General features: G+C 50.8%; 5 protein-coding genes across 5 annotated transcripts; 1 reads left to right on the forward strand and 4 right to left on the reverse strand.

Annotated features, from left to right (window-relative positions):
• Positions 1–282: 282 nt before the first annotated feature.
• BDZ83DRAFT_627923 (3-isopropylmalate dehydratase large subunit 2) lies at positions 283–4,127 on the reverse strand. Its single transcript, XM_060508667.1, has 8 exons — positions 3,826–4,127; positions 3,543–3,764; positions 3,238–3,437; positions 2,627–3,169; positions 1,958–2,498; positions 1,415–1,743; positions 1,132–1,309; positions 283–914 (listed from the first exon to the last, which is right to left on the reverse strand). Exons 1-8 carry the CDS (start codon positions 3,914–3,916, stop codon positions 559–561), a joined length of 2,460 nt encoding a protein of 819 aa, XP_060362921.1. The 5' UTR covers positions 3,917–4,127; the 3' UTR covers positions 283–558.
• Positions 4,128–4,850: 723 nt separating this feature from the next.
• On the reverse strand, positions 4,851–6,176 carry BDZ83DRAFT_411432 (ankyrin repeat-containing domain protein). The gene is made up of 3 exons (XM_060502914.1): positions 5,883–6,176; positions 5,491–5,820; positions 4,851–5,316 (listed from the first exon to the last, which is right to left on the reverse strand). Exons 1-3 carry the CDS (start codon positions 5,967–5,969, stop codon positions 5,017–5,019), a joined length of 717 nt encoding a protein of 238 aa, XP_060362922.1. The 5' UTR covers positions 5,970–6,176; the 3' UTR covers positions 4,851–5,016.
• A 716-nt stretch (positions 6,177–6,892) lies between these two features.
• On the reverse strand, positions 6,893–9,118 carry BDZ83DRAFT_627929 (cytochrome P450). The gene is made up of 2 exons (XM_060508668.1): positions 7,609–9,118; positions 6,893–7,522 (listed from the first exon to the last, which is right to left on the reverse strand). The coding sequence occupies exons 1-2, from the start codon at positions 8,788–8,790 to the stop codon at positions 7,187–7,189; spliced, it is 1,518 nt and encodes a 505-aa protein (XP_060362923.1). The 5' UTR covers positions 8,791–9,118; the 3' UTR covers positions 6,893–7,186.
• A 468-nt stretch (positions 9,119–9,586) lies between these two features.
• BDZ83DRAFT_754013 (uncharacterized protein) lies at positions 9,587–10,713 on the reverse strand (the record flags this gene model as incomplete). The annotated part of the gene is made up of 2 exons (XM_060514423.1): positions 9,587–10,644; positions 10,704–10,713. 2 exons carry the CDS (start codon positions 10,711–10,713, stop codon positions 9,587–9,589), a joined length of 1,068 nt encoding a protein of 355 aa, XP_060362924.1.
• Positions 10,714–11,457: 744 nt separating this feature from the next.
• On the forward strand, positions 11,458–12,899 carry BDZ83DRAFT_582006 (pyridoxal phosphate-dependent transferase; the record flags this gene model as incomplete). The annotated part of the gene is made up of 4 exons (XM_060505512.1): positions 11,458–11,573; positions 11,664–11,797; positions 11,881–12,293; positions 12,354–12,899. The coding sequence occupies 4 exons, from the start codon at positions 11,458–11,460 to the stop codon at positions 12,897–12,899; spliced, it is 1,209 nt and encodes a 402-aa protein (XP_060362925.1).
• Positions 12,900–13,620: the final 721 nt, after the last annotated feature.

Consider the following 13,620-nt stretch of genomic DNA (forward strand, 5'->3'; position numbering starts at 1 on the left):
ATACGGAACATGCAGCATGGCCAGAATTAGGCCCCGGCTTCCCCGTCTGAACCCTAGCAACAGCCATTCTAGGCCTTTAAGGTCTGCCCTGGCTCTTACTGATGTAGCCTGCAGCCACTGCAACCACTGCTGACCAAAGATGGTGTAAGGGTCTTTTGGATATGGACCTAGACCCCAAAATTAGCTTTCCAAGGATTTTTACACCGAGGTCATCGCTGTCCAATGTCAATCGTCGCGCCTACGGTAGACCTACATGAAAACTGCGGAAAACAATATTCAGGATGGGGCTTCCAATGCCAAGCTGCCAACACACAAACACCGAAATCACTGACAGTCGCCGAAGACGTAGCGCGCGCGCGCCAAAGCCTGGAGGCTATACTCATACCCGTACGGTATACGGTGACAATACATTACATACTCCGTGCACTAAGTACCTGGATATGGTACGACTACGACCTGTTCAGCTCCATGCCCTGCTGAACCCCGGGTCGAGACCCTGCATGGATCCAGTCCCCTCCACCGGCCCCTCCACCATCCGGGGAACCCACATGTGCATGATCACCATGCCATGACATCTTGGGCAGGTTTAGCCTTGAGTTCCTTTGCGATACCGCCCTGTGAGGCTTTGCGACCTGTCAAGACGTCGTAGATGCTTTTGCCAAATTGGTTGAAGGCATTTGTCATGCCGCCCATCTTGGTCAGCTTCTTCTCGAGCACGGACAACTGAAATTTAAATGTCTCGCCGTCGACAGTAAGCACGTTGCGATCCAGGTCGATCTCAATGCTGGTTCCTGTCTGCGCCTTCTCGTAAAACAAGGGATCGTCGATTGTGAAGCCCCACAGACCCAAGGACGGCTGGTTTCGGCTGTAAATGAACGCGAATGCCTTCGCAATGACACATTCGACACCGACGCCTACATACAGTAATGTCTGGTCAGCCCACCATTACGAGCGAAGGAACGGCACGAAGGAATGAAGGATGGTGATGGTGATGATGATCACTTCGATGACTTATTGCTGTCGGCGGACGAACCCATTGACGGACAATGCGGCGGTTAGAATCACCGAGAGCGAGGGGGCATATGTGCAAAGGAATATGCAAAGGATTGAGGGAATGAGACTCCGACGCACCTAGTAAAGCTTGCACAGCCTCTTGACGACTAGATCCACAGCCAAACGCATCGCCAGCAACAATGACTTTGTGACCTTCCTTAACGAGCTGCCGGAATTCCGGGTTGGTGAACTCGAGGCAATGAGTGCCGAGCTCCTCGTTGTTCTTGGATGTGAGAAGGTATTGCGCAGGCGCAAGCTATTTGCGGGACGGCCCGTTAGAACATTGTTTCTTGTGCGTCTCTTTTGCTGGCTTCATGTGCGATTCGCGAATCAGAAGCAAAGCAAGGGAAAAGTGGCTTACCGCATCGGTGTCAACAAAATCTCCTAGACGGAAAATCTTACTCCTAATGGTTCCGGAGCCGGGCTTAGCCTGGTCGGCGGCCGCGTCCTCGCCGGACGGGCTGGGTCCCTGGTCCTCCGCGACGTTCTTCGCATCCTCTTCGGCGTCTTGGCCTGGCGGCTCCACCCATTGCGGTTGGCTGAGGATACCATCGGCAAGGGATCCTTTACCCTTGACGGCGGCCCATCGATCCGCTGGGATGAGGTCAATAAGATCTTGTGGAGAAGTGACAGCCATGTCAAAAGACGACGCAGCCACCGTTGCAGCGGATGCCAAACTGCCGATAGCCCCTGTCATGCCAGTTGTTAGCCTACATTGTCCAGCGTTGCATTCGTTCTCAGCTGAGTTTGGGTCTCGAGAGGGTCTTGAGAGGGGTCTCTTGTGCAATATCACAAAACTGCTCGCGGGTCCACCTGGAACTGGGGCAAATCTGCGGGCAGTTTTGGCCAAAAAGGGACAGACGGGGGAATAAGAACGATCGTGAGTGTATCCCACGAGACTTACCCTTGCCCATACGGTTCTCGAAATTGCGATTCTGACTGCTGAGCCATACTTCCCCAGGTTTGGCCATGTCAGCGCCCATACCAACGCAGTAGCTGCATCCAGGGATGCCAATAATGAAGCCCGCTCTCTCGTAAATATCTGCGAGGCCTGTTTTTCGAAGGTAGTCAGCGATGGGGCGGCTTCCGGGGACGACGCGGCGCTCTCCCCGGGCCACCGGCTTCCTTCCCGCGTCCAGGCCAGCCTGCAGCACAAGGGCGCCCATCACAAGATCCTCCTCCGCTGTTGTGCAAGCGCCGATGAAGACGCCATCAAGGTGAGTACCTGCCACATCGGAGACTGGCACCACATCATCGGGGCTTGGGTACTTGGCCACAAAGGGCTCGACCAGAGAGACGTCGATAGTATGTGACTCCGCATAGGAGCATCCTTCATCTGGCTTGAAATAGTACGATGCGGTTCTGTGATGGGCTGTTTTACGGGCATCGATAAAGTCCTTGGTGACTTCGTCGGGAACAAATATCCCTGTGATGCCACCAAACTCCTGATTTTGAGGTTAGCCAACCCTGAAACTTAGTGCAAAGTGCCAAGGGTCTCTGCGCCGTGCCGGCGGGATAAATAGGAATCGAATCAGTGAGATCAAAAAGGGTAAAAACAAAGGTAGTTGCTTACGGTAGTCATGTTTGCAATGGCAAAGCGGGCGTCGGAGCTCAACCATCGGCACCCGGGGCCTGTATACTCAACAACCCGGTCCGCAGCCACCGTATTGCGTTTAAGTTGCTGAAGAATATAGAGGATAATGTCTTTACCTCCGACTCCGCGCTGGGGCTTGCCCACTAGGTGGATCTCGACGACCTCGGGGACTTTGAACCAGATCTCTCCAGTAACCAGAGCCATCGTGACCTCGGTTGCACCCAGTCCAATCGCAAGACAACCGTCGGCCCCAGAGCTACACGTGTGCGAATCCGAGCCAATGATGATTTGGCCTGGTTGGGCCCGCTCACGGTAGAACTCGGTGTGCATGATGGTGTAGTTGTTGCCCTGGAATTGTGTCATCTTGAACTTCTTACGAGCAAAATCCATCTCGCCAACCAGCTTCTGCACAAGGGGCGTATCCATCAGCCTTGGATCAACCACATGATCGCCAGCCAGCCAGAAGTTGGAATTCGAAAAGATTCCAGGGTCGCCCAGCTTGTTGTAGACTTGAAGCATGCCCTAGTTCAAGGTCAGCAAGCCATCCAGGGCGGTGGGGATTTAGAGGTGAGGGTAAAGTGTAAACATACATGCCAGCTAGCCTCGCTAGCCATGATCCAGTCGACAGAAACTCTAATTGTGTCCCCTGTTCGGACCCATCCTGTGCGAGTCACGTCATGCAGAGCAAATATCTTTTCTGTAACATTCATGGGGCGACGGCCGGCAGGCCGGCTCACTAGGGGAACGATCGGTCCCCCCCGTCGATCGCTGGAATTCAGACTCTCGAGCCCTAATGAAGGAATTCGGTCCCGATCAGTTCTCATCCAATGAATGCGGCAAAATCAGGGTTGGACTGGGAGTTCGCGGCACAGTAAAGGAAAGAGGGTATGCTTACATGCGGACGTGAGCAGAATCAGCTCGCTGCGGTCCGTTGCGCTTAACTCCCCGTTCCAGGTCAAACCCATACCGCCGTAGTCGGGGGACGCCGTAGCGATGCTGACGACCTGCAGAATGGTTTTCGCCTCTTTCTCTTTGCCATCTTGCTGCAATCTAGCTGCCAAGGCAGAAAGAACAACCAGAGGGTGCTCGGAACTTTCGGTCTCTACATCCGACGTTCCTAATCTGGGCGTAAGTTCTGCCTGGCGACAAACAGGGGATATGGACATTTGAACACTTACCACCGTTGAGTGTCCGCTCATCTTCCAAGTGGAGATCTCGTGTTGCAGCCAACAGCTGCAGGAGCTGCTCGTTGAAGCTCTGTTCCGCCATGCTTGTGTGAAGTATTCAGCAATGAACGATGCGCAACCTTCGATTGAATCTTGTAGATGTGTTACTTTGCCGGTAGAATGGATGCGCAAGAGACGACTCTGGCCCAAGGCTTCTTTAATAGATACAATAGGGTCATCAGGAACTTCAAAGTTGAATCCAAAATACCATTGATTTTTTTTTTTTCCTGTCATTCACCTGGCGCTGGGAATGTCTCGTCAGCTGAAAAAGCGAAGGTCATATTGGACGCAAAGTCATCCCATGATCCATCCGTGCGGGCGTCTGTGCAGCGTCTAAACACCTCGTTAATCTCAATATTTACGACATGTGTATGTGACTTCACTGCTTCTCATATTTCAAAAGTGTTCTATTCCAGTCATATCCAAACCAGACACGTTGCTGTGACAGACGCTGCATCGTCAGCATGTTTGAAAAGCCATGGTGGCAGGGGGATGAGAACATTCTGGCTCCGATGCTGCGGCGGCCGGCCCCACAGAGAAGTTCAGTCTTCGCGCGCCCTCCTCTGTTTAGCAAGTTGCCCTGTAAGCTCAACCACTTCGAATCATCGAAAGACATCAATCTTTCCATGCGTTCATCCGGAGTCCGTGTTTCTACCGAGCTGGGCCGCATGGCTATGCGAAGATTCCCATAACATTTGGTTTGATAGTTTGGCTCTGCTTGCTTGGCTAAGAGACTGAAATCGCACGTCTCCTCAATTACTCGTGAGAAATAAGACGGGTTCACGGCATGCTTTGCTCCACAATACGAGCTTCTTTACATGGGCAGAAAAAGTTAAACATGACTTCGATGTCTGGTCTTTTTGGCGACCTGGGCGTGTGTAACGTTCAGGATACGGTTGAGGCTGATTGAAAAGCACAGGCATTATCAGAATTGGCACACATGGGTCACCTTGCAATTCGGCACCACATGAGAAGTGGGTTGAGTAACACGTATAGAATGACCTTGATTTGTGAACATGTTTGATAACAGGCCTGTTCTTCACCAGTAAACTTAGATGGCCACCCAGTTTGACAATACTCCTCCGTTTCCCATGCTACTCTAACTCCGTGCCAGAGTTGTTTGTTTCCGTTTCTGTTACTTTCCTAGCTCAATTTCGCTCCGTGTCGCAGTAAACGCTCAACCATTGCTTTGTTCCCACTTTCTGCCGCTCTGTAGAGAGGCGTGCAACCGTCCGGGTCCAAGAAGTCGACGTCAGCTCCGTGCTCCGCAAGCATGGTCACCATGGGACCTTGGTTGTTTTGCGTCGCGTAGTGAATTGGGGCCAGCCCAGCTTTATCCGCGGCATTGACATCCGAGCCGTGGAGGATCAGCGTTTTAGCCACGTTGATGTGGCCGTGTGTTGCTGCAATGTGCAAAGGGCTTCCTTGAGTTGGTCTCGCAAACTTTCCCCATATTGTCAGCAAATTAACGTGCAAAGTTATGGAACTTTTGATTGTTGCTGAGATTTGGGGCAGAAAAATGAAATGTGAGAGATTCCGGATGAGTACTTATATAAGAAATCCTCATCTGTGCTCTTGAGGAAGTGATGGTAGGATGAAGTGAGATATACAACTTACCCCTAATGTAAGGATATCTTCTGTTGAAAGGTCTGACATGTCTTCGTGTCTGCTGTTTGGCGTCATGAGTGTCATGCTGGCGTCCAATGTCCATGGCTCGATGAATTCGACAGTGTTCAAGCTGTGGGGGATTCCAGCTGAATATGAGCTCGCGTCAAGGTCATCAGTGACGGTGTTTCGTTGCAACGTTCGTGGAGCAGCTTCTCCAGACACTCCCATTTCCGAAGCAGGGAAAATTACTGCTGCCTGCCCAAAGTCTTGGGTTGGTTCATGCGGCGGGGTCTGAAGTGAACCGAACGGATCGGCAAGTGCTGCGGTGTATGTGAGGTCCTGCAGAATCTGATTAGCCCAGGCTCTCGTGACAATGGTACCGTAAAGACGCGTAAGCACACTTGCTGTGACCGTTGGGGGTGAAGAAGAAGCGCTTCTTGACCTCCTCGTCGTTGTTGCTGTTGTTGCTGTGGATGATGACGCGACATGGCTCGTTGCTGCGGCGGCTGCTGCGGCACTCTTTCCCTTGGCTCCTAGAATAACTCGACTTGTTGGTTTCTAAACGTTTCTTCTCTATTGGATAGATGATAACGGATGATGTTGTGGCATGTGCTGTGGCATGTGCTGGACTGGGAGTGAGGGTAGAGATAGTGAAGTGAGGGTGTAGGCAGGGTAAGGTATGTTGGTTTTGAGGTTGCATACGGGACTTTCGCTTTGCCAGTCGGTTTTGTGTTCTCCTCCGCTCGGCCGGGTTGACTGTGAGGGCCATCAAAAGAGACCTCATGTCACCCTCGCAGCTTATGGTGTTCATGGTGGCGGCAACTGTAAATAAACTACTCAGAGCACAACCTGCACTCGGTCCGTATAGCGGAAAACAAAAGACTAAAGGGTGCAGAATGCAGTCAAGCGCTGAACTTGCAGGAAGCTGCAGAAGTATTTCTTAACCGCATCAGACACATCAGAGACAGACAGGCCTCATGACGGGCCGCAGCGGGCAGGAACAATATGAATATCGGCAGCACGTCATGGAGTAAAGCCCGTCCTTCCGTGACACTATTCAACAACCTGGGTCTCTCGAAATCCTCCTGCACCTTAAACTTTCGCCAAGGCAGTGTCGGTGCTACCGAGGCTGAGGCGTTTGTATCCACACCGCCGGCGAGTCCCACAAGCTTCCAGGGGAAGGGGGAAGGATTCTCGCATCACATCCTAGTACCACCATAGCGACCCCGGTGCCGAGATCCCGGGGAAAATGCAACGGGAGGGCTCCGCGTGGGATCAACTGCGGACATTATTCCCCGCGCCGAAGCGCGCAAACGGCCGCACCTCCATGCCCGGTCTAGGCATGCCAATACATATAGGGTTTGAACGTTTGATTGTCAGACCACGAAGGAAGCACGTTTCTTCGCTACTGGGGGAAAGCGAGTCAGCCAACGTGTCCAAGATCAGCAGCTCCTTAATAATGCTAGGCCTAGGCGTAACGCTCTCAAACCAGACCCTTTGTGGTCCGCTGGCGATGCAATGTCAAGACACTTTGGGAAAGTTTCTTGGTCAAGCCGTTTACGAATGTTCCCTTTCACTTTTCGTGGTACTATGCTACTCACTAAACAACAATACTCCCCCACCGGGACTATTTTCCATGTCCCGTCTCTTGACAAGCTGTCAGGTCCCGATGCTACCGGTTCATCCGACTAAACATCGGCTCTGCTCATGAAACATTCTGTCTCTTTCGGAAACGAAGTTTACAGTTAAGCCCCTTCGGCAAAGCGTCCTGCGTCCCCCATTGTTCCATGATACGACTTGGGTCGTCCAATGCGGTCTCGAATGTGAGAAGAACAGCAGATATCAACATCTTCACCTGGAGAGTTGCGAATGCTTTGCCCAGGCACAGACGGGCACCATACCCGAACGGGATGAAAGACCGCTCCAGTCTTAACAAGCCTTCAGGCTTGACGTCTAACCACCGCCTTGGGTTGAATTCCAGCGGCTCGGGAAAGACTGACGGGTCCAGGTGCAACGCAATGGTCGAAGCGGATGCAACGGTCTAGTTTTTACATGGGTAAATGTTAGAACGGCGTGTAGAATACTGGCTTGGGCTCTACGGTAGCGGGAGTGCAACCGGCAACTTACGTATGGGGGGATGTAAACATCGCCGTATCGAGTGCCCTTGGCCAATATGCGCTCGGCTCGCCCACTAGAAACTGGATTGATCCGATATGACTCTCTTATGCATGCTTCTAGAATAGGGGCTTTGTCGAGTGACTGCCAGACCGGGAGACCGTCATCTTCCCGCGGTAGCGCCTCAATCTCAGCTCGAACCTTGGCCTGCCAGTCAGGGTTCCGGCTCAGGTGGTAGACCACATACGTCAAAGCAACAGTGACGGTAGCCTGAGCCGCGTGGAGGTTGTCAATCACCTCGCATGCCACGTAATCATCAGAGATCTCACGACCAGCAAGTCGGAGATCTTGAATGAGGCGGATAAGCGACCAATCAGACGATGACTTGGGATCAGAAAGTGAGTAAGCCAGACGCTGCATGGCCCAGACATCCAGGTCACGTTCCGCCGAGAGGAATTTGGATGAGCCGGTGTACATGGAAATGGCTTTTTCCATTATGTTGTGGGCGAAAGGTAGGTTGAACTTGAGGGAGTTCCACATTTCGGTGTTCTTGAGTCTGGCAAGAATGTCGCGATCTGTGTAGTCTCCTTGAACGGCATGAGAGCAGTGCCTTGGTCCGTAAACTAACGCGGTGATATTGTCCCATGCGTAGTGGTTGATGACGGGGAACACATCGATGATTTGCTCCAGTTTGGAATGTCTCTCAAGTGTCTCTCGGACTCCAAGCGCCTTTCGCCGGAGAGGCTGTTGTATCTCTGACTTGTAGATGGAAGTTGCCTGGTAGAACGCCGAAGACAAGCCTCTCTTCGCCTTGTGCTCCTCGTACGGCTTTTCGGCAAATATTGACCGCTCTCCGTGATAAATGAAGTGGTCAAAGTAATCGCTTTTGGGGTTCCTCTTGGAACTGCTGTAAAGGTCTCGCATAGCCGTAACGTCGGAGATTGATACTTCTCCGGGTGCAATAAGCACGAAAGGGCCATACTTCCGATGCCATTTTGCGATGGCCTGAGGTCTTTGACGAATCAATTCGAACATTGCAACATAGTGATGGGAAATTCGGCATGGCCAGGGGCCTGGAATATGCCGGTATCTTGCCACTCGCCATAGTACGAAAGCGAGACCGGCAATAGTCAAGACTAAGGCAAATAGGCCGATGTAGCCTGAAAAGATCTGAAAAATGATAAGATTGGCCATGGTGCCCGTATCAAAAAGGTTAGGAGGGTAGGAGTTGTTGTCTCTGTAGGATGCTCATCCATAGATTTTCGTTTGAACAGGAACGTGGCTGACGAATACTTGTAGGCGGAATCTGTCCCTCCTCCAGAGGATTTGACTTGCCATGACGATCGTCTTTGGCGATTACAGCCTCCATGATGTTGGTTACTACAGATGGTGTGACAGTACAGGCATGCTGTATGGGCCCCAAACGTCCGCTGACTTTGCATTCCGAGCGGAGACGCGCATAAGCGACTCCTGATGTTGGTGATCAATCGTCAAACGAAAGAGCTTGTGGCTGTGACAGATGTTTTCATGAGGTTACGTCGGAAATTTTCCGCGTCACCGCAAGAAACATCAGAGCAACATGATGGGGACGGACGCATCATTGTGCTGCAAAGACTATCTTAAGTATAAACTTTCCGACATCCTACGTAACGCATGAAAGGCGAATCAGCTAGGTACTTAGTTACTTGTTATTCTACAAGTATCTGTGAGACACAGCCATGTTTAAGACTACGATTGAGGGAGATTGGCCCTAGCACAATCTTCACGATATATCAAGTGCAGAGAATGCTACGTACGATAAGTTTTATTCTATGAGCAATCATATTAATACAAAATAAATATGAATTGGACTCATGATTGACATTGATCTTGCTGCCTCCAGGTCATTTGCCAAGCAATGGTAATCTCATACTCAAAAGATCGTATTTAGCATGTGGGCATGAAGACGAAAGTCTATTTCGTGTATGGCATCATGTTATAGGAACGAGGTCTACCTTGCACTAATAACTTTACCCTTTTGCTCCACATATGACCTTGCTGCTGTCTCGTATGTAACGAATTCCACCTGCGACCCCCAGCTTTTCAGCCAGAGTAGCACATCCTCGATAGCTCCTGCGATATGTGCCATGCCTGAGGTGTCGGGATGGAGGACCAAGGGGAAGACGAAGTCACCGGGTCCATGTCCGTCAGCGCCATGGTTCCACAACCAGGTAAAGCGGTCTTTCCACATCTTCTCGATCGTCTGAACCGAGACAAACCCGTGAGAATTCTCGACGTTGGGCCAAAACTGGAGGGGGGTCATGTCTTCCATGTACCAGTTGGCAGGGATTTCAACAATGCCGGTAGATTCCGGCTGGACAGAGGGCTGCATCCATGTATGTGCTGGCTTAGAATAGTCGACTGGGGTGAGAGAAAAGCCTTGGTCGAGAGGGTACAGCTGTGAGTCGTGGCCGCTGAGTGATGTGTCATAAAGAAACCCCCTTTTCTCTAATAGAGAAATCGTCTCATGGCGGATTCGGTACAAAGGAGCTCGGAATCCGACAGGGCGCTTCCCAGTCAGAGACTCGGCAAGGGCAATACACTTATCCAAGACATCTTCCTCTTGCTTCGTGTCAAGCTTGGTGCAGTCTTCATGGCAATAGCCATGAAGTGCAATCTCCGCGCCCGAGTCCACGATAGATTTTGTCTCCGCTGGGAACGTTTCCATAGAGTGACCTGGTATGAACCATGTTACCTTGTCGGAGACGCCGATACGTTCAAAGAGACCCAGAAGGCGGCCTACACCGACTTGGCCTGCGAAGATACCCGATGAGAAGTCGGCGAGGCAATTATTGGGATGTTGCCCTGTGCCCATCCAGCCCGACACCGCATCAAAGTCGACTGACACAAGCACTTGAACACGACGACGGGCTTCAGAAATTGGTCGAGGGATCCTGGCGAGAGCCGTAGTCAGCTGCAGCTGCCCAATGAGATCCTGGAATGCAACCGCTGTCTTCGGGCTTTCGTCGACAGGTGTCATCCGAACACGGACGCCCCCGACTTCAACGACTTGATGGGCAGTTAGTTACAGGTATCGGGATGAAGGCGAGTCGATCTGGGTTCCATACCGTGTTCCATTTTCAGATTGCTCCGCCGAGAAATTGCCTGAAGACCTCTTGACAAATTATGGTTGAGATTGACTGCGGCCCTTACGATTAACAAATGGGTGTTGGCCAGTTGGAGTCGGAACTGGAGTTTGTAGTCTGCACGATGGTGCGTACCTCTTCTCCTGTCTGCTCCCGAGAGCTCCGACCCAGTTATAGTAATTCTCATTGATAAGATAATGCACGATAAGCACCATGAATATGCGGTGTCGTTGCTGTCTCTACATGATCATTGGACCCCTCCTTTAGATCTGATTAGACTTAACTCAGGCTCTCCCCAAAATTCAACTAGTGGAGCTCTGAGGGCCTCACCGATGCTAGCAATACCCCGCACTCTGTCAGCATCATGACCGTGTTTCGTCCTGCACTGTCTCAACAGTCTAGAATATGAAGAGAGTGGATGGAAGAAGATAGAGTTTGTGCAGGTTTTATTCAGTGACTGTCGTTGCGTGTCTTGGTCATCATGACGTCGCTTATGCGCTCGCTACGACCCAGCATGGATGACTATGACCTTGCATATGGAGGGAGGAGGTCAATGCGTGTTCTGAGGCAATATCCTCTCTACCTGAGTCCATCGTGGAATCTGAAATGGGGTTGAAGGCTTGCTCATATCATCAACCGACATCGCGGAAAATACTGGATTCAAGAGGTATGCAGTTCTTCGATTGACTTATACGTATCCTAGTGTAAGAAAAGGTTCAAAGACGAGACAACCACGATGGCTTCAACATTTTCAGTTGAGAAGGCTAGGGCTCAGTTCCCAGCTTTGGCAAAAAACCAGATCTTTGGCGACAACGCTGGTGGAAGTCAAGTGCTTGGCACAGTCGCAAAGAGGTGAGAAACGGCCGGTCAAAAAGATTCTCCAGGAAAACAGGCACGGTGGGCAACACTGAAGCTAGCTCTCTTACTGATATCAACGAACAGCATCTCGGAATACCTCGTGAACAACAACGTGCAACTGGGTGCAAGCTACAAAACATCCAAGATCTCAACGGAGACTTTCGACAGGGCGTACAAGGTTGCCGCCGATTACGTTAATGCTGATGTCGGTGAAATTGGTAAGGATCACCCACCACCCCACGCCCAGACTTAAGGAAAGGGCCCAACATCCATGGTCACATGTACTTACACTCCATATTAGTAATTGCACCCTCAACAACTCAAGCTTTCCGTAACCTTGCAGCAGCTCTCAAGTTGAAGGCTGGCGATGAAGTTATTCTTTCCGAAGTTGACCATGAGTCCAACATTGACCCTTGGCTCCACTATGCAACTCTCGCGGGCGCAACGGTGAAGTGGTGGGCACCTCCTGATCACTCAAACCCAAAACTCGATGTGGCGGCACTTCGGAACCTGTTGACACCGAAGACTCGTTTTGTAGCTTGTACACACGCTAGTAATATCCTGGGAAGCATTCATGATATCAAGGCATTTGCAGATATTGTGCACGCAGTCCCAGGGGCCCTACTCTGTGTCGACGGTGTTGCTTATGCGCCGCACCGTGCGATTGATGTAAAGGAGATTGGGGCTGATTTCTATGCGTTTTCTTGGTACAAGGTAAGCGATTCCACGAGAAAACCACCTGTGCGGGACAAACTAACCGTGTACAACTCAAAGGTGTACGGTCCGCACATATCTTTGCTGTACGGATCCTTCAAGGCACAGGAGCAGCTGCAGTCACTTGGACACTACTTCAATCCGTCTGGAACTTTGATGGACAAGCTTGAGCTAGCTGCGGCTAGCTACGAGCTCACACAAGCGGTTATGCCGCTGGTGGCATACTTTGGAGATAACCCGAAGCAGACCTGGGCTCAGATTGCTCAGCACGAACAAGTCTTGCAGAAGCATCTACTCGAGTTTCTGAAGTCGCGGCCTGATGTCTCCATTCGAGGTGACGTTTCCTCTGCAGCTTCAACCCGGGTTCCCACTGTGAGTTTTACCGTTAAAGGGAAATCATCTCGAAGCGTCGTAGAGGGAGTTGAGGCCCAATCCATTGCTGGGATTCGGTGGGGTCATTTCTTCTCAAAGAGGCTGGCCGAGAAAATCCTTGGCCTCGGCGAAGATGGCGTTGTCCGGGTGAGCTTGGTGCACTACAATACCGGTGAGTTACGCTCTTCAACCTTTTGGATGATCCAGAGAGCTGACGTGTCTTCTCGTATCTAGTGGAGGAGGTTGATGTGATTATCGAGGCTCTGAAGAAGGTTCTGGGAACTTCATGAGAAATTATGTGTAGAAATGACGATGTGAGTAGAGAAGAATAGTTTTCGAAACGTTGGTTTATTGTAATGAATGAACTTTCTGTGATTTGAGTTCTATGAATTGCTTGGTTTGAGTCTTCTAGCACTTTGTCTGAGCCCAGCGATCCATGCTGAAAGATAAGCATAAACTAAGACAAATGTATCCAAACCTTGGCAAAGTAGGTACTAAGAACTTTCATCATCTCACCCGGCAAACCTATCTTATTTCGAGCCCGCACTAGATCAAGTTGATCTCATTAGACATGGAGTTGCAACATAGGTACATGAACTCAGTCATGTGGATCATGCGGTGTAAAGAACCATTACGGTTTACGGATCAATCTTCTAAATCCTTTGGCATTCGGTTCGTGGATGCCGAAATCCGCTAAAAGATGATTGGGAGAAAGACAGGGTGGTTCTATGCGTATTTCTTCAAGGCTTGAAATTCCGTAGAATTTGATGAAAGCGCTTCTTGCTACTTGGTCAGCATTTCTGACTTGCATGTCCGTGTCTTGCATCAACCGATGTTGAATGTATGAGACCAAACATGAGATTCGGATTCTAGACCTGAGAACAGATGGGTCCGACTTCCTGTTCTGATCCGGGCCGGGGGGCTTGCTGACAGATGGTATTCCCAACATGTCAGT

Source organism: Colletotrichum acutatum (assembly GCF_030867785.1).
Source record: "Colletotrichum acutatum strain CBS 112980 chromosome Unknown BDZ83scaffold_73, whole genome shotgun sequence".
Lineage (NCBI taxonomy): Eukaryota > Fungi > Ascomycota > Sordariomycetes > Glomerellales > Glomerellaceae > Colletotrichum > Colletotrichum acutatum.

Coding starts and splice junctions, on each gene's coding strand:
- BDZ83DRAFT_411432 (XM_060502914.1), bottom strand. CDS start 5,969: ATGTCGCGTCATCATCCACAGCAACAACAGCAACAACGACGAGGAGGT. Junction 5,821..5,882: donor ACCCCCAACGGTCACAGCAA/GTGTGCTTACGC, acceptor CAGATTCTGCAG/GACCTCACATACACCGCAGC. Junction 5,317..5,490: donor AAGATATCCTTACATTAGGG/GTAAGTTGTATA, acceptor ATATGGGGAAAG/TTTGCGAGACCAACTCAAGG.
- BDZ83DRAFT_627929 (XM_060508668.1), bottom strand. CDS start 8,790: ATGGCCAATCTTATCATTTTTCAGATCTTTTCAGGCTACATCGGCCTA. Junction 7,523..7,608: donor ATGTTTACATCCCCCCATAC/GTAAGTTGCCGG, acceptor TGTAAAAACTAG/ACCGTTGCATCCGCTTCGAC.
- BDZ83DRAFT_627923 (XM_060508667.1), bottom strand. CDS start 3,916: ATGGCGGAACAGAGCTTCAACGAGCAGCTCCTGCAGCTGTTGGCTGCA. Junction 1,744..1,957: donor CGAGAACCGTATGGGCAAGG/GTAAGTCTCGTG, acceptor CTGGCATGACAG/GGGCTATCGGCAGTTTGGCA. Junction 915..1,131: donor GGCTGTGCAAGCTTTACTAG/GTGCGTCGGAGT, acceptor TACTGTATGTAG/GCGTCGGTGTCGAATGTGTC.